The 19,657-nt window shown below is 35.4% G+C and overlaps 1 protein-coding gene across 2 annotated transcripts in view; it reads right to left on the bottom strand.

Moving 5' to 3' along the window:
* The window catches only part of LOC114510289 (cadherin-10), a 138,476-nt gene that overhangs the window by 13,993 nt on the left and 104,826 nt on the right, over positions 1-19,657 (bottom strand). For both annotated transcript variants that reach the window (XM_028528949.2, XM_028528944.2), the window contains exons 6-8: positions 9,822-10,009; positions 8,265-8,518; positions 3,154-3,290 (exon numbers count right to left, since the gene is read on the bottom strand). In XM_028528949.2, coding sequence (XP_028384750.1) covers positions 3,154-3,290; positions 8,265-8,518; positions 9,822-10,009 — 579 coding nt within the window. The remainder of the gene's footprint in view (positions 1-3,153; positions 3,291-8,264; positions 8,519-9,821; positions 10,010-19,657) is intronic.

Here is a 19,657-nt window from a genome sequence, read left to right as displayed (position 1 = left end):
CACAGAATTATTTGAAAGATTACATGAATTAATGGATGAAAACTTCTGATCAAAGTATCAATTTGTTGTTAAGTACCCACTGTGTGTTGACTTTTCTAATTAAGGTTATCTTTATTATCACCTTCATATCCTCTTCATTTTCTTACATTACTTAAGAGCTTGTGTGTTCTTTCCTCACACGAAGCATCCCTACAATAACAACCTGCTCACTGGCTTTCCTACTGTTCATGTGGGTGTGAAGAGGGGCACATACGGGGAAAAGTGGAGAGAGAAGATGCTCTTCACCGTTCTCCAACCTCTGCTATTTCTAGACCAGTTGTTCACACCCAGAGGCACGGGTGTCAGCTGCAGCCGAACACTCAACTATCTCAAGTTACCTGGAGAAGAGCGGGGAGGTGTGATTCTTCTGTATTTCCTAGAATGGGCTCTTTTCACCTACTTACATTTAAGCAACATGTTTTCTTTCAATTTAATTCTTGACATAAAATAACTCTTTTGTGGGTAGCAATTCACGTTCTAAGTTTGTCACAGAATCAAGAGAGAGAGAAAAGTCTCGTATCTAAAAAACTGCAACGTCAGTCCCTTCTCTAACAATAGTACATAGAGATTCTCCTGCCTTCTTACAAATAACCCAAGGCTCTTCAAATGAAAAAGCTAAGCCCACAGGGATAAATGTACTTTTGTAAGGCATCGACCCTGGAGTCACCTATTCAAAAAAATAGTGCCCGCACTGATCTTTTTACTAGCAGGCACTGCAGCCAAATGTATAAATAAAACTATAAAGCATTTCAAGAAAGCATCGCACTGAATAGTAGCTGGCATGCATTTGCCACCTACCTGAGTCTCTCTCAGAGTCATCAAGGCAAAGTCTGTTGTAGCAAGAAAGTATCAGCAGTCAAGAATCTTAAAATGATGTCCAAAGGTGAGTCTGTGCCTATGTCTCTACAGGCTTTTCCATACCTCCCAGAAGGGGACATTCAACCATTATCTAGGAATCTCAGGCTTAGAAAGATGCTATCTTTTCTACTTGCTTAGCTCACAAATTTCCACTAATAAGGAACGAGGTATAGATATGGAATCAGTCTTTAAGCACCAACTTTGCTTGACTGTCTCAGAATGTTTTGCAATGATTATGGTTAAGGCTTCAGGCGTGGGGGAGGAACTCATGGGTCTCCACAACGATGTGTCCAACAATCCCTGACTGTGACCTTTAAGGTTAGATTTGTTTTTATTCTTCACATGGCATTTAAAACGCTTTTTTAAGAGAAGAAACGAAGTAGTTATTCAGGGTATACTGCACTAAATAATTACTGCAGTGGTACTTGCCACATGCTGTGACATACTGCAGTGGAATGTAGAATTAAACTGTTAGAGGCAGGGTCTGGAAACACGTTGTCAATCTGCCCTGCTTAGGGCTTGGCGTAGGCACGCTTACCATCAACCCAGTGTTTAAAATCTAGTGAAAACAATTTCTTGTGTGCCATTCCCCTCTCTTCCTCATTCCCTTGAACGCCCGGTGCAGCATAGTGGGTCCCTGACGGCTGTGGTTTGACAGGTAGACAGTCCCAGCGGTACTCCATAGCGGTACTCCATGGACTGATTCATTTAAGGGCAAGGAATAGGTTTAGTTTTAAAAAAGAAGAACATAATTGGCTTCCCTTTTTACAGAACCGTAATTACTTCAACTAGCTTTAGAAGTTAAATTTCTCAAAGTATCTGAAATGGAAAATGCAATTTCTAGCTCACTGGCTTGAATAAGGATCTTGGATCAACAGAGAGCACAGACCGCAAGAGTGGTTCTGGGATGACCAGGTTGGGTCCTGTCAGGCATTTCTCCTACCCATGGTGATATGGAGCGGGGTATAGAAATAAAGGCTTTCTTTAAAAGAAAAGACTCCAAAAGTCTTCTGCTAGTTTTAAAAGGCATGCCCATTTATATCTCACTATAGAAACATTGGACCATTTGGATGATCACATTCATCCATATTTCTAAGCCAGACTGAAGGAGGAAGCTGGGTCTTTTACTTTATCTTGAAGCTTTGAATTTATTGCTGATGGTCTGTTTAGCCTAGTTGCATACTTCTGAGACTCTTGGTGGCCTTCTAAATCCTGGAATGGATGCTTCAAATACCTTGACCTTGATACATGTTTGTGGATTCAGCTCAGTATTCAGATCTGGTAATCTATAGGCTGTTTTTCATAATGGTTCAGCCCCTAATTAATGTGTTTTTTAAAGAACTTAAAGAGTTGCTCTACTCCATGTCCATCATAGTACAGGCATCAGAAACCAAGAACAGGTTTGCATATATGGACAGTGTTGATGCACAATTAATTGTACAGGGCCTCACACTATTGTTTCATTGCTCTGCTATCACATGTTAAATTTCTTAATCATTTTTAATATGAAGCCTGCTACTTTCAATTTATATTGGGCTCCCCAAATATGTAGCCAGCTCTGTGTACAGGAAAGAACTTTTTCTGTCAGAGACATATGTGGTTTTGAATCTTGGTTTTGCCCACTATTCGGTGGATGAAATTCTATAAATTAGGTACAGAATTAAGTACTTGATCTAGAAACAAAATGACCAGTTTCAAATTCCCATTTCACTACTTCTGACATTGTGATTTTGGGTGAGTTACTAAAATACTTGGAACCTTATTTTCTTCCCTTTCCAATAAGGTCAATAAAAATATTACTAAGAGAAAATTAAATTTAAATTCTTAGTCTAATACCTATCACAGAGTGTTTGCTACAATCATTCCAATTACTATGGCCTCCTTATTTATGGAATGAAAGTAATGGTGTCTACCTCAATGTTTATTGTTAAAATTAAATGATATACACCTAGCATCCAGCACAGATTCTAATTCTTAGTGTCCAAGAAACAAATCTAGTACATATTATTTTCTTAACAGAGCCTATCTTTAGCTCCCAATTATAGATTTTAATTAGTTGATATAAAATGTAGATTTATCTAGACCTGTAGATATCACTCAGTATATGTAAAAACTATTGAAAAATTTTGGTATTGAAAAGCTTTTATAAAACTCAGATTAAAATATAAATCACATGTGCAATAAAAAGAAATTATTTTAATATAAAATAAAAATGAAAATATATCTTAAATATTATACACATAAAATTCATCTTACTGATTTCAGCAGCTATGACAGTCAGATTGTGCCACTGAGAGAGTTCACGGTCAAGTGGCTTTGATATATAAAGGGATCCATTTCCAGAATGTATATTAAAGATCCTGTCAAGGTCGGTATGGCGATCCAAGGAAAACCTGAACAGAGAGGGCCAAGAAAAGTACATGGCAGTGTTATTGATGGTGTGTATGATAAACATCGTAAAATGAAAAGATACAAGTCCACAGATATATGATAATTTCAGGAATGTACACTGTAGTGATCTAGAATGCAGACAGTATTATCAATTTATCTCTCCCTCTCTCTCTCTCTCTCTCTCACACACTCACACACACACACACACACACACACAGTTCTCCCCAAGGCTTGAGGTGGCACTTTGTTCTGCACTCAAATTCTAGTCTTCTAAATTTTGTTATTTTCATTATCTATTTCCATATTCAACTGATTATGATGTACTTTTTCAACAAAACAGTTGGTATTACATGTGGTTACATTATCAACTGACCACCTACTAACTGAAAATTCTTTTGAGGAACTGTAAGATCTAATGCAACAGATCATTCCCAGAAGCAACATCTTTTTCTTAGTCAGAAAGTCATAGACAACATTAATTTCCTTGGAGTAGAAGGTCAGCAATTCATGATGGTATTTGCCAGCTTCATGGTATGAGATCTATGTAGCTTCAGTTTCTTACAGAATGTGTCACTGTAAAATGTACATATTTTAACCACAGAAAATTTAAAAATAGAAAAGCCTGGTATAGAAGTTTTTACACATTTGTATCAAATAAAAATCCTAATATATGTATTTAAAAACATGCTCTGCAAATTGATTAAAGGCATTGTGTCGGATATCATTCTAGAGCTGCACACCAGGTTTATCAGCTAGATTGATGTACTTCAGATAAATGCTGTTATCTGTGGATTTGTCAGCCAAAGCTGAAAATAGCTATAACCATCATTGGTCGCTGACATTTCACAAACATAGTGGATTACAAATGTTTCATAGTTCTTGAGGTAGCAAGCATAATCCTCAAGTTATATTTAATTTTCAATATTAAAAAACAGAGAAAACAAAATGAAACAAAGTGGACAAGACCAGGAGTAATGCTGAGTTATAGTATATCTTTCCTTAAGCCACAGCTATCATTTATTTTAAGAAAAAAGTATATTAAATATTATTTTTAAATTAGGTTTTGTGAGTAATACAAAATAATTGAGAAAGTGCCATAAAAATCTCCTGTAGTGTTCCAAAATTGTATATTTACAGAAATCTATAGAAATTAATTTAAATCTGTTCTAAATAGAATATACCAGTAACTCATTGATCCTCTTAGTAATTCTAGTTCTTTCTATTAACATAATATGAAATCAGTTTTGTATTCAAACTACACATCTTACCATTCAGAAATGAAGCAAAACATTGTATCTCTACATTTGGAATGATTCACAACTTCAATGCCAAGTTAAACAAAATGCTTTTACTTCTGAAAGACTCAACACAAATTTTACTTCTTCCTTGGAGTGCTCCATAATTACCTGAAGTATAATTTATTTGCCCCTTCTATCATAAAGTACCTTTTACCATTCATCCCTGTCGTTTACCACACTGCAATAAGAATTCATTTCATCTCACATCTCTTACATGAAATGAAACATGGAAACTCCAAGCATCTTATGTGGAGTCTACTAGGCACTCAATGAATATTATTTCTCATACTGAATCATCTCCCTAAAAGACTAGGAACTCCTTAAGAAGCATTCTAATACCTGATGCGGTGATCCATTGATATTTGTTAAATGAAAGAGAAATAACTGAATTATTTGGCATTTTGGCAAATAATAGGCTTCCTTATTTCTACAGAAATAATAGGCTTCCATATTTCTACAGAAATATGACATGAAGTGTCAATATATAAATCAATATAATACATCACCATGTTCACCAAGTCAGTTTATGCATGTTTGGAGCTAATTAGTCCTTGTAGTTTACTTTAAAGGAATAATGACAAAATTGAGAGGATTGTGTGAAATTATCTTGAAGACACAAAGACTCTGGTTTTTGTTCAATCTTGATAAATCATATTTTTAAAATACCTATTAGCAAATTGTGGGTTAACGTTCATCCTCCTTTTCAAAATCATTTCCAAAACACATTTTAAGTACATCTTTTTGATTACTGCATCAAGATGAACAGATTTACAATATATGACAATTTAAAGCATGCCAGTACTATCATTCTATGATTACATTTCATTAATAAAGATACTTTATTTCTTTAAAAATATTTTTAAAATTCCATGGTCTATTAAGAGTAACATTATGAAATGTTTATTTGCATTTTCTAAATCACCGTGGCATAAATACAAGTATGCAACGATCTTCACGGTATAGACACTGTCATTAATAATCAGTGAAATTATTAATTTTATTGCATATACTATAGATAAATGGATTCTTTTCTGCTGGTCTTCTATCCTAATTAATATTTTATATATATTCATTCCTCACCCAAGGGCATGCTTACAGATTTTAGAGAGAGAGGAAAGGAGGGAGAGAGAGAGGGAGAGAAACATCAATGTGAGAAAGAAACACTGATTAGTTGCCTCTCATGTGCTCCTCAACTGGGACCAAACCCACAACCTAGGCATGTGCCCCAACCAAACTGAACCAGTGACCTTTTGGTTTATGGGACAATGTTCCAGCCAAGTAAGCTACACTGGCTAGGGCTAAATATTATATTACTGTTTCAAAAATCCAAAGCCATTTCTCTGATTCTGTTCCTGTTCTAGTTGTTTGCTTAGTTTTTGTTTTCATTACTTTTCTTTTCTCAGGTTCACTTGTTAATAGTTGTGAGTTTGTTGTCATTTTACTGTGGAGGGTTTTCAGTGGGGAGGGGGAGGGGAAGAATGGGGGAAAGGTATAGGGAATAAGGAGCATAATTGGTAGGCATAAAATAAATGAGGAGCGATAAAAAATGGTATAAGAAACAGAGAATTCAAAGAACTTATATGTACAACCCATGGACATGAACTAAGAGGGGAGAATGATGGAGGGTTAGGGGGTGCAGGGTGGAGGGGGGAGTAGGAAGAAAAATTGAGAAAACTGTAATAGTACAATCAATAAAATATACTTTAAAAGTCCACAGCCATATTTTGACAAAGTCATCATCAATTTACAAAAGGATGAACATGTATGCCATTGTGTGGAGAAATATGTTCATTTTGCTAGCTAACAATGCTATTAGATTTACAATAAATGTTTAAAAGATATTAGCTCATTTTTTTTAAAAAAGGTCATTTCAAAATCACAGCCTATTAAAGTCCATTTTGAGCTATGCCAGGAAAATGTTGGGTAAGTATTTAATGGACTAAATCAAATGTGCATATTGGTTATTTAAAAGCCTCAAAGGGGAAAAAATCCAAAGAATGCAGCAATTTCAGTGAAGATAAATGGATTGGAGAAGAGGCATTTATAGAAAAGTGATGTTAGCGTGACTACCAGGTACACGTTTCTCCTGCCAGTATGTAACCTGTGATGCCATCTGTGAACATTAGACAATATTTAGATAAAATTACATAAATCGCATAAGAATTTTAATGTGTACACACACACATAAACTATGTCTTGACTGAAGATATTGCAGAACCTACAGAATGTTTAAGTCTAGCTCGAGTCACATGGCACATAAAATTAGAGGTTCCCTAGATGGCGGGGAAGAGGGCACTTGGAAACTGCCTAACCACTTGAACTCCAATTTGACTGGTCCACCTGGAACAAGGGGCACGCAAAATCAGTCTGCTGAGAATTAAGAAAGCAAATGAGATACAAAATATATAATAGACAGTTGGAAGTGAGCAGTCATTTTGATGCTGAGTATTGTATATAGGTATCTGTATTTCTTTAAAATGTACGAGTAAGTGAAAACTTTGAGTCGTTTACTTTTTTGTGTGGGTTTATCACATCTCAAGCTTTCAAAGTGCCATTTACTCTTATCTTTCTGGAATGTTCTAATATGTTTTGATAAAAACCAAAACAATAAAAGCCACTTCTTTGATGGCAACATTAATGGGGGAGTTTCTAATTCTGTAATGTAACTGCCCTGAAACATTATGATTATATTTTAATTGTTAATATTCCTATCAGTCTTACATATTATTTAAGAATGTGAAAGCACAAATGAAGTAATTTAGTTGCATTTTAAATGTGCAGATGAAATAGTAAAATAGTGTCCTTTATCTATACCAGGAATCAGAACAACAAATCCCTTAAAGAGACAGGCAGATGATTCAGGGCACATTTCAGGCTTAAGGGAATGATTAGGGCTGAAGCAAATTACAAAGTGTGTGTGCCTTTTGTGGACAGCAGGACCAATAAAATGACATTGGTTCTATCGAGATGGCACAAAGTACTGTATTTTGTTGTGTATAATGTGCACTTTTGTGCCCAAATTTTTGAGGGAAAAATAAAGGTGTGCATTATACATAGGTAGTACCTAAAATACCTCGTATTTCTTCTTGTGTTTTGTAATTATTTGTTACAGAAAATTTATTGTACCATAATATGTTAAAAAATAAATTCTAAAATGGATTTATAATACAAAAAACAGGCATCTAAATACAAATAAATAAAAATAAATTTAAATTTTTTCCCTGAAAGTTTGGGCCACAAATGTGGGTGCACATTATACATGGCAAAACACGGTATATAAAGCCAAGTGGAATCACGTATATCAACTAAAATGGCTGTCAGTGAGCCATGACACTCTGGTTCAAGAGGAAAGTTACCTAAGTCAGAGAAAACACATCTGGCAAGGAGACACATCTGCCCATGTGGTCAGAGCAGTCACATCTGGGGAGGAGACGCTCTTAAGATATCTGCACATGTGATAAGCTAGCCCAGCAGTTAGTTTTCCGACTGACTTACAGAAAAGACTATGTCATGAACATATGCTCGTGACACCTCACCCTGCAACAGAGACAGATTTATGTACAACTTATCGAGGGGCCCCCTTATCTTTCAGTGCATTAACTATTTCAGTGGAACTTCACGACATCTATATTTACTTCAATTATTTTTTCTTTTCATCTTAACTATAGGCATAATTACCTAATGGGGCTAGAAGCAGAATCTGGGTCCCTTGCCATTACAGTTCCAATAATTGTGCCCACTTCAATATCTTCATGCACCTCAAACAGATAGGAGGACCTGCTAAAAACAGGAGGTTCATCCACATCTTCTATAGCGATTTTCACAATCGTTGTATCTTTAAAGGGTCCTAGGTAGTAAAAACGTGGATCCACGTGGGTATTTTCTGCTTCGACCTTCAGAGTGTAAAGTCTTCGACTCTCATAGTCAAGTGGCTGTATAAAAAAAAAAAATGATAAGAAAACATGGAATTCGAGTGAGAGCAATTGAATTATATGTTCCAAGTTATAGTATGATTTTTAAAGCCCCATTGAGTTCTAAGTTTTCCATTAACAACAAATAAATAAAAATAATAGAAGTAATAATATTTATATGTCAATAGGAATTAATTTATCTCTTTAATATATTCAATATATAATATCAGAACATAGGAAAGTGAGATTTTAAATCTTGGCAAATTAGACAGGATTAGAACCTAAGGTGGTGGCTCATTACAAAAGAATGGGTTCATGGACCCTGTGTGTGTGCCGAGGTGTTGGCCACTGCTAGTTTTTCTAAGAAAAAATTCACTTATCTTTTTAAGTTTATGTTGTAATATGTCCATTGAATTTAATGGATTCCTGGTACTTTATGAATTGAACTTTCACCTGTTATATGAGATTCCACTTGTACGACTATTATTTCTGATTATAAAGATGAACAAGAAAGCTGCTTTTCCCTTTGCTGGTCACTGTCCATTTAAAACTGGTTGTGTATCTTGGGCAGTGTGATGGAATCTCAGGATGGATTCTCCAGTGCTTAGTAGTTACTTTATGCATACAGAGTGCTCAGGATATTTCATGAGGACTTAAATTTTACAGAGCCTTATTTTTTTTTATAATGATGATACTGACTCTGTAATAAACATTTTAGTTACCTTTAAACCATATCAATAAGCATATGTTAGCAGAAAAGCTTAATTTATGTAGCAGGAGGGAAAACGTGAACAACTAAATTATCCTCTAATCCATGCTGCCTCTTTTTATTAGCAGCTCTAATTATTACTTCATACATCTGGATGGATGGTATGCTACTTTTTGAGCCTCCAACTGTGATGACAGATTGCCATTATTAGCTATTAACTGTGTTCTTTAAGAAAACAATTTTATTATGGAAGGCTTTTATTAATGTGGCTCAGAAGTATAATCTCACATAAAAGGTGAGGCAAAAGTAAGTTTACAGTTCTGAGTACATAAAATGCGGAGTCTATTCTTCTGTTGTCATTTGTTAACTATTGTATTACTTTCCATATGAACAATGGTAAACCTAGTTTTGCCCTATCCTGTACAGCCCAGGTTTCAAGCTTCAGTCAACAAAACATTGGTAAAAAGGTCCAAGATCTTAGGCTTTATGTGTCTCAGACTACACGTGATATAAACTACATTTGAACAGGACAGTGGATAATGTATGAATGGAAAGTACACTCTGAAATCTCTGCTGTCTAACAGTTGGATGATTATTTATACTGATGCTGTGCACCTTTTTCACGATTATGATGCCTTCCTGTGTGTCTTTCTCAGTTATGATGTCAAACATGTCAGTCCCATCGCCATCAATAATTCGGTACTCGACTTCGGCATTTTTCCCAGTGTCGGCATCTGTGGCTTTCACACTTCCAATGGCTGTGCCAACTGGGGAAGATTCAAGTACTCGAAGATGGACAGTATCTGCAAAGTATAAAGACGATGAGAGAAAAAGAGAGAGATGTTTATCAATAGAACATGAAAAGGTAAATGTGTTATTACAAATCTTAAACTCTGCATTAGATATCAAATAATTGTCGACTAATTAATAAGTTGAATACACATGATAAAGATAATATTAAACAAGTCTAGGGGCAGAGAAGGTTGAGCTTTGGGGTTTTTGTTCATGCATGTTTTGAATAGTGAGTACCAGCCTCTAATCATATTAGGAATTCTGGCTTTAACAATGAGCATGTTGTGTTTTTTGCATTTGCACAAATAACTAGAGATCGGCTTTGAGTGCAGATACCTGTGTACTATGTGTATTTATGCAGCCGTAAGAAATTATAGAATAAGCAGTAACTATTTATATTTAATTGTCTGTCCCTGGTTGTATTTATATACTTCTCAGCTTATTTCTGCTGCCAGGAAGAACATTACAAAATTCCAAGACATCAACCGTGTAATCAGCAAGAATCCTATTTCTATCTGTGACAGGAGAAACAAAGGATAATCTGTAGGAGAAATACAAAGATGCCCTTCACAGTGTCAATATAAAAACGCTAAATTGTGACAAAACGCCCCTTCATTCCGGAGCAAAACAAGAATTCGCCAAACCCCTGGTGCACAAAGATGCGTTTCCAGCATAAACAACCTCTACTGCTAATGAGATTTATGTGTTAGCACCTGATCATAAACTATATGTTACTGACAGATTAATAGACCTGAAGCACCCTTCTGATTATAGCAGCTTCTTGCTCATAAACCTTAAGTAATTCTCCTTAATATACATAATAAAGTCCAAAGCTCTTAAGTAATCATGTTCTTGCCTGAGTATATCTTTTCTAAAGTATTTTCTTTTGGTCACTTCTGTGAAAAATTTGCAGCAAACTGAACTTTTCTGTTTTCTTATCAAAACTTAATTTCCTACATATCTCTTTATATTTTTTGCATGCTATTTCCCCTCATGTAAAATTATTTCTCAACAACCGTCATATGCAATTAAACAAATCTGAAAAATGGCAATGTTATGGCCTCATTGTTTGGATGGGTGTGCCCCTCAAAATTATGTGTTGAAGCCCTGACTTACATTAGTACCTCAGAACGTGACTGCATTAAAAGATAGGACATTTAAAGATATAGTTAAAGTTATATGAGAACATTCAGGATGGGTCTTAACCTAGTACCATAGTGTCCTCCTTGGAAGAAATTTGGATGTAGCAGGAACAAAGAGAAGGTCATTTGAAGACATAGAGAGAGGACATCTACAAGCCAAAGAGAGACCTCAGAAGAAATCAATCCTGCTGATACCTTGATCTCGGACTTCTAGCTTCCAGAAGTGTAAGAAACTAAGATATCTTTGTTTAAGCTACCTGTCTGCAGTACCTTGTTATGACATGGCAGCCCTAACAAACTAATACAGGCGCCTTGTACCCACATCTGCTCAGTTATGAAAGAAAGTCATTTCCCAGGGGACATCATGATGATTCAGTTCCCATCACACTGCACTTAGTTCGTTAGTCTGTATTTTTTACTCCTTTGTCTGTATTTTTTTTATCTTTGGTAACATTGTTGAAAGAAATTCTCAACTCGTTCCTTAGCTATTGTCCTATTGGCTCTCTTTACTTTTACTGGTTCTCCTAGAAGCACCTGACTCCGGATAGTCTGGTGCTCTCTCACTTACTTCCTTCAGGGGACCAGAGGACTGCTTAACTGTGACTTCTTCAATTGCTTTGTCCAGTCGTCTTGATGAAAATAACCTTACCAAGAATAACAGCCTATCACTCTTCATATCACTTGCCACTGGTAGGCATTATACTACTTATGTATTTGTAAGTACCATGAAGATGTGCTACAGAACAGGTACTTTTTTGCCATCATTAAATCCCACCGTATTTCTTTGAGTAGCCACAGCATACTTATTTATGTACTGAATAAATGAGCAACTTCCTAACTATTTCACCAGCTTCGGCACTTGCCTAAATCCAATAAAATCTCAGATACTCTGTACACACCATAGCAATATTCACCTTTGGGAAACAATGATTTTTATCAATAATTACTCAGAGCTTTAAAATATTTTGATGGCCCCCATTGGGCTTAAAATACATCAGTAGTTACTTGGCAAATCCACTTAGCAATTACACAGGGCTACAGTAAAGATGAGACGGGAGTGGGCAGACTTTCCCCAGGGCCAGGAGTGCCCACCGCCAGACTGGAAGAGCTTCTCCCAAGGCATCTTTCTGCTTTGCCCTAACTCCTCACTCATGAACTATATGCCTCTACTGACTGGTACTTGTCTTGGCTAAAGACAAACAAAACACATATATAGGCTGGCCCACCACAAGTTGATTCCTCTTGTCATTCTTTATTTTATTTTTTTTTTCATAAAACTGGTCTCCTTTAGATTTTTCCAATGTTCTTTTCTTCAGCTTAATAAATTTTCCTCCCTATGAAAGCTTTTCCATACAACTCTGCCTGGCAACCCCCGACTCCTCCTTTTGATATATATCTACTTAACTACATTCTACCCCCAAACATCATCAAATCTAGGCTACTTACTATAAGAACTTTCTTTAAAAAATTAAATCATATAAAAACAGAACCTTAGTACATTGATGAATAGGAAGACTATTACAGTGTAATGCACTGAAGTAGTCTTTCTATAACACATGAAAGGTAACGCTGCTCTATTATAAGCACTTATTATAAGGCTAAATTCTTAATTTTTCCATTTGGTCTTATAGAATCTGGTTTCTATTAAAATCCTCAGTGCCATGATTATCTAGTCTAAAATCTAGATTATATGTGAAATGCAGCCACCCTAATGATTTCCCTTTCCAGTCAGTAATCGACAGGACTGAATATATTATAAATGCATGTAATGTTTAGCAAAATAAATAAAAGTAATAAAATGTGACTGGTATGTATAAAAAACCTGCATGCACAATCTAGAGAATAAAGTTTCTTTTCAAGCATTCATGAAGCATGGAACCAATTTTATAGAGTATTATTAGACAAGTTTGCATAAATCAGAATCTTCTATATTTCTTAGCATGCTTCAATTAAAGTAGAGGTTAATACAAAAAAAAAGATAACCCCCAAACACTCATATTCTTGCAAATTTAGAAGAAAATTAAAAATAACTTCTATGTAACTGATGGTTCAAATAAGATGCAAACTTGGAGATTTAAAAATTGAAAAAGCAATGAAGAGAAATTAAAGCAAATGATGCAGAAAAAATGATTCTACTTAGTAAAAGTAATTTATAACTTCAGGTGCAATGTCTTCTGGAGAAGAGACAAATGTTTGCCAACTCATTATACAAGATCAGTATAACCCTGACTTCAAAACCTGGTGTGAAGACCCTATGGTCGGTTGTGTAGTGTGGGATAAAACTCAAGCACGACCACAACTACTTGTATAACTTTTAGCAAGTTCACTTTTAATTTTCAATTCACAATCGCTAATATAAAGTTTAGTTGATGAGAAATGCTACTTTAACCATTTCACTATTAAGCAAATTCGACACTTGGTTTGAACTTCGCCAGCTTTCCCACTCAAGTCTTTCCAGAGATCCCACTTTGCATTTGGTTGTCAAGTCCCCTTCTTTTCATCTAATCTCTGAGAGATCTACAGTCTCTCCTTGTCTTCTATCATCTTGACTCTTTTTGGACAATACTGGTCTGTTAATTTGGAAAAAAAGGCTTTCAGATTGGGTGTGTCTCATATTTTCTTAGGGATAATTGACGTCATGCATTTTTGCCAAGGATTTCATAGAAGGGAAGTGTTTTCCATGTATCAGATCAGGTCATAAGTGATGTCAATATGTCTTATGACTGATGATGTTAACCTTGATCACTTGGTTAGGAAGGTGTTTCTGCCAGTTTTCTCCTTTGTTAAGTAAATATTTTTCTTTATAATTAATATATATGTTGGGAAACATACTTTAGGATTATGTAAATACTGTCTCACTTCAAAAATGTGTCCATCAACTTCAGAGTCACTCAGTGGTCTTGCCTATAAATAATTAATGCTGTGGTTTTCTAATGGCAGTTTCCTACATTATTTCTACATTTATTACTGGGAATTCTTCTACAAGGAAAGCTACCACTTATTCCTACTTATTTATTCATTTTTTTGTTTATATTCGTATTTATATCTGAAGTCAAGGACATTTGTTTTATGTGTTATGATCCTATAACATGGTTACTTATGCTTTGTGCAAATTCTTACAGGCTTAATTACTGGGTGATCTTTTAGGCGGCTCTGGTGCCTATTCAACATACCTTCATCATTTTGAGTAGCTCTGCGACCCCTGGCATTACAGCACATTATGGGTTCACTTTTCATTTTCTCTGCCCAAGACCTGAAATCAACAATGTCTCCAACTAACTCCTTGTTTTACTGGAGAAAGGATCATCTTTTGGAATTATGAATTTTTGAACAGTGAATATATTCAGAAATTTTAATAAAGAGAGTAACTCTTACTTCATAAAGAGAGTAACTCTTACTTCATAATATGCAAATATATCAAAAAGCTAAGGATGGTAACTATATGTATTAGAATTAAGAAATCTAAGTATGTCTTTGATCTAAAAATTTAAATAACACTTATTTTCTGTTAATACATTAATTGATCTTTGTTTTAGAAATAAAATATCTGTATCTTTCAAAAGGAATTGAGTGCTATGGTTTACAATACTAGTATTTAAAACTGTTCAGTAAGAGCACATTTGTACAGTAATAGAATAACAGTACTTAAATAGCAGCATTCTTATTAGAACTTGCAAATCACCTGCACAGTTTGTTTTGATTGTTTTCACTCAAAAAAGCCTATAATTCCATTTCATGAGCATGAAACAAAACCCTAATGCCCAAACACTGGTCAGTAATACAAGTGTTTTCCTAAGTCTTTTTGGAGATCTGTTGTTTCTAAGTCTGAGGAATGAAGAGAAAATTGAGATTAGAATTTTTTGAAAAAGAAAGTAGTTGCTCTATCAAAGATTAATGGGATCATAGAAAAGTACAAAGAAACCAATCTACATTGTTTCTACTGGCCAGCATTTTGAAAACCTGATCATTTATAAGAAAATTTAGTTGATTAATATATATTAAAACTGACTTCTGTTAATGCAAGCTACATAATTCAGTACAACTTTTTAGCTTATAAACAATATTTGTGGATCATACAGATAAAGATACAAAGTTTTAAAAATCAGTACAAACCCCAAATTAAAAAGAAATGAGAACAATAAAAAAAAGAAATGAGAAGTGAAAGAGAACGAGAGCCAGAGAGAGACAGAGCGAAAGAACAAAAGAAACATTTTATTGTTCAATTTTTCTGTCACTTAGACTTCAGTGTATTGTCTCTGGGAATTTATTCTCCCACTTTTTATTTTTAGCTTGGGCTTTTTTTTTTTTTGAGATTGCTTATATTTTTAGGCACATGCTTAGATTCTGAAAATCTGTCTGCTTATTATAGTTCTGCTCAAGGATCCAAACTTATTTATCACTTCATTTTATTTCTTGGTTGGTACAGAGACTACTTTTATTCCAAAGTTTCTTTCATTTTGCTTAGGGTAAGTTTTATCCATGTTAATTTTCAGTACCTTCCAAGATGAACCAGGGAAGTAATCAGGCTGCATTGGTCCATTTTTAATAAGCCTAAATTATATGTCAGGCATCTCCCACAGTAAGTTATTGGAAGGGGCACATATAGTGGTTGAGTTATGCACATGCATACCATGCACATACATATATTCATTTTTCCTGGAAACATTAATAGAAGTGTTTTCAAGGTATCCATGATATTCAGAGAAGCCACAATTGATCCATTCATCAAAATAGTATAGAATTAGTTCTCCTGTTTTAAAATTTAAAAATCTATATTATATAGATATATGTTGTATACACATATACAATACACACATTCATGATTACTTTATTTATACGGCAACTTTAGTAATTAATTTACTCAACAAAGATTTAGTCAGTGCCCAAGATAAATAATTCAATGACACATTCTCTGGAATTATGCTCATAAGCCAATTTCGGGGACAAGATTTTTGTTCCATTTCAAAGTTTTAAAAATGGTATATTTCTATATTTCCAATCTATAAAAGAGCTACCTATTCATACTTTTTATTTCCAAGACCAGTCTGTTGAACACAACCATCCTAGTTTGTCAAGCAAACTGAAATTAATTAAGAGCCCAGAAGGGTGTCTCCCGCGCAGGGCGCGCAGCAGGTGGGGCGCCAGGAAGCAGGCAGATTGTTACACACACTGACAAAGGCAAAGTGGTGCCTGTCACCCATCTTATTTTTTTTTTATCTTACAGTTGATGAAGCTTTAATTATGCGGTATGCTTTCCATTCTCCCATCAGTTCCAATTTACAGTTAGATTAAATTTATTCCCAGGTGTCAGGTTGAATCATCTGCTTCTCTTTTCGTGTTTAGGGCAGATAAATATTTCTTCCTGGTGACTGCGTTCTTAGTTTGGTTTCGATGTAGGTACACAGGCATAAATAGGAGGAGAGAAGTAACTGCCATTTCTGTAAAGCATGTGGAAAGTTGTATTTAGATGTAAAAATCTAAAAAAAGTAATATCACGACAGCTTCTTAGGGACTGGTCAAAATATATGTCTTTTTAAATAAGGGTACTTGGAGGTTGTTACAAAGTCATATATTGGATTTTCATTACTAAAGATCTCAAACAATTTTAATGTCTTGTTGACTTTTTAGGAATACATACTAAATATTCCAGGTCACTTGTTCTATCCAAAATTTTATCAATAGGACCCTTGCATTTGAATATTAAAAACACTGCAGCTTTGTGTACCAGAATTAGAAGAAGTTGACGGCTCAATGTAAGAGGATTTGGAGGGAAAACACGACAGGCATAGTAAGTGATGTGACAGGCGGAGGTAGTTCCTCAGGAACAGAAAGAGTGATGCTGGGCAAGGGCAAGGGCAGGTCTGAAGCTTTGCTACAAATTGCTGCTGTTTGGTTTTATCGATAAAAAGCAATGAAGCAATGAGGTTCAAAGGGAGATAATTTATCTTTTTTCCTTCGTTCCTGCCCTTCTTTTTATTCTATTTGCGTAAGAAATCTGCTTTTCCAGAGTTGAGAAAACATACACACACACATATGTGAATCAACACAATAATTTAACATTAGCTTAATTTTTTAAATTTGCTTTATACATAATCTTATTGTAACATCTCTATGCTACATAATAATCTCAAACAATACTTGCTTTAAGAAAAATGACACAATTATGCACGTTTATAAACCATTCCATTCCATTGTATAATGTTTAAAAGATGTTTTTTAATGAGCTTAACAGGAAGAAATTAAAAACAAGATAGAGCTCCTTGGAGGAAACTGCAGAGTAGTTAAGGAAATTATGCGATGCTAAATGGGCATTTAGGAGACAGGAGAGGAGAGCTCAAAGTCACACCGGAGACTGACAAAGGATGCAGGCTTTGCAACTGAAGACTCTCACCAGAGAAAAGACAGAAACCTCAATTAGTGAGCACGGGAGGCATGATCACCAACTTAGCTTTGGGCGTTTAATTTAAATTAGGGCAAAAGGAGCTGCTGCACCCTGTCTTAGTTTCCTGTCCCTGCCACTGAGGAAAGTCACAGGCCAAAGCTTTTAGAGGGGCTGCCACTGATCGCCAGGGACCAGGGAATCGGTCCTGGTATATTTCTGTGAAATTGTCTCCAAGTCGATTGGCATCAATAGATACACACAATTGCAATGTGTGACAGCATAAGTGTATAGACTTGGGGGAGGTTAACATAACCTTAAATTAGTCATTCATAAACTTTTTAGGTTGTATCAGGTACTCAATCTCTTTGCAATGTGTCTCCAAGTAGGCATAGTAAAGACTGTAAACGCAGTCTAATTAGTCTAAACATATTTGCACAGTTAGTTTTATATCTATATATCTATATCTACCCAGTTTTTTTCCCAAGTTTGTTCCAGAGGAAGCCATAAGAAGAACTTTAAATCCCTTTATACAAAATGCCAAGCAGTCTAGTCTAAGAAAGCTTTCCACTGGAATAGCTGGAGTGTCTCAAGTGGATCTATGTATAATTTCCATGCAAAAGTAGGTTTACAGTTGTATGAGAAATAGTTTCTTCTTGTATTGTTAATCATTGCATTACATTTCATATAAGCAACCATAAACCTACTTTGCCCCATCCTGTATATTTCATTACACTGGTGAAATCATATATTTCCCCAGGTATGACATTCTAAACACTTAGCCTGATATCATACATGTCTTTTTACTTACATGTCATGTGTGTACCTCATTTCATGATCTAGTACATAGTTATACTCCACTATCTTTCTACATGCATCTCAATTCAAAATATTCAATCAAACTAAAACCCCTGTCTCCTCATACAAGTTTCTCTGGTAGGAAACTAGAAAGTACCTTTTGTTCTATTCTCTTCCTCAAACCATTTGTCGACCTACTTACAAAGTCTTGTGTGTCACCCACTTAAATGTCTCTCAAGCCCCTCCTCTCCACAGCATTAGTTCAGACTCTCATCAACTCCTTGGATCCAAGCAGTTTGCTAGATCAGAGTAATTAGTTGCTGCCAGAATAATTAGTTAAAATGAACAAACATACCTGTGCTCTCTTAAAAAAAATGGTTTCTTGACCTGGCTGGCGTAGCTCAGTGGATTGAGCGCGGGCTGGGAACCAAAGTGTCCCAGGTTCGATTCCCAGCCAGGGTACATTCCTGGGTTGCAGGCCATAACCCCCAGCAACCACACATTGATGTTTCTCTCTCTCTCTCTCCCTCTCTCTCTCTCTCTCTCTCTCTCTCTCTCTCTCTCTCTCTCTCTCTCTTCCTCCCTTCCCTCCCTAAAAATAAATAAATAAAATCTTTAAAAAATAATAAAATAAAAAATTTAAAAAAAAAAAAAATAGTTTCTCAAAACTGAACTAACAAGCAAAACAGAGGCAGATTCATGCAAAGCAGATGACAGCTAGTGGAGGGGGAAATTAGGGGGGGTGGAGGGATTGAACAAAAAGGAAAAAGACTTATGGACATGGGCAACGGTGTGGTAATTGCTGGGTGGAGGGGGTATAAGGGAACTCAATGGTAATGGAAAAATGAAATAAAGACTAAATAAGAAAAAAAAAAAAACCCTCATAGGAATGAACTGTGTGAAGAGCTCTACCATCATCCCAGGAGAAAAAAAAATCTGAACTTCTTTGTATCTTTTCATAAATCAAGGATATCAAATATACTTGACCATCTTGCTTTTTAACTTTTATTTTGAAAAAAAAAATGTTTTCTTTCATGTTGGGAAGCTAAAGAAAATGCCTGTTAGTAGCTACAGTCACTTTGATGTTATAATAGTTCTCAGAGAACATTTTTAAGTGAAATACAGAAATCCATTAATGTTTCACATGAGATTCAAACTTGGGCATTTGGGATGAGGGGGGAAATCCAAGTAATGAAATATTTCTGTCAAGATAAAAATGGTTCCTTAGATAATATGTGGCATTTCAGTTTTATATCGAACCCATTTCCTGATGTCAGCAGCACCTGTGTGCCCATCCCCATCACTCAGAGCCCCTGCTCCATCCAACCTGAGCTCCGGCC

The sequence above is a fragment of the Phyllostomus discolor genome, chromosome 3 (genome assembly GCF_004126475.2).
Source record: "Phyllostomus discolor isolate MPI-MPIP mPhyDis1 chromosome 3, mPhyDis1.pri.v3, whole genome shotgun sequence".
Classification (NCBI taxonomy): Eukaryota; Metazoa; Chordata; class Mammalia; order Chiroptera; family Phyllostomidae; genus Phyllostomus; species Phyllostomus discolor.
Note: the sequence above shows the minus strand (reverse complement) of the source record. Positions and strands in the feature narration are given on the sequence as shown.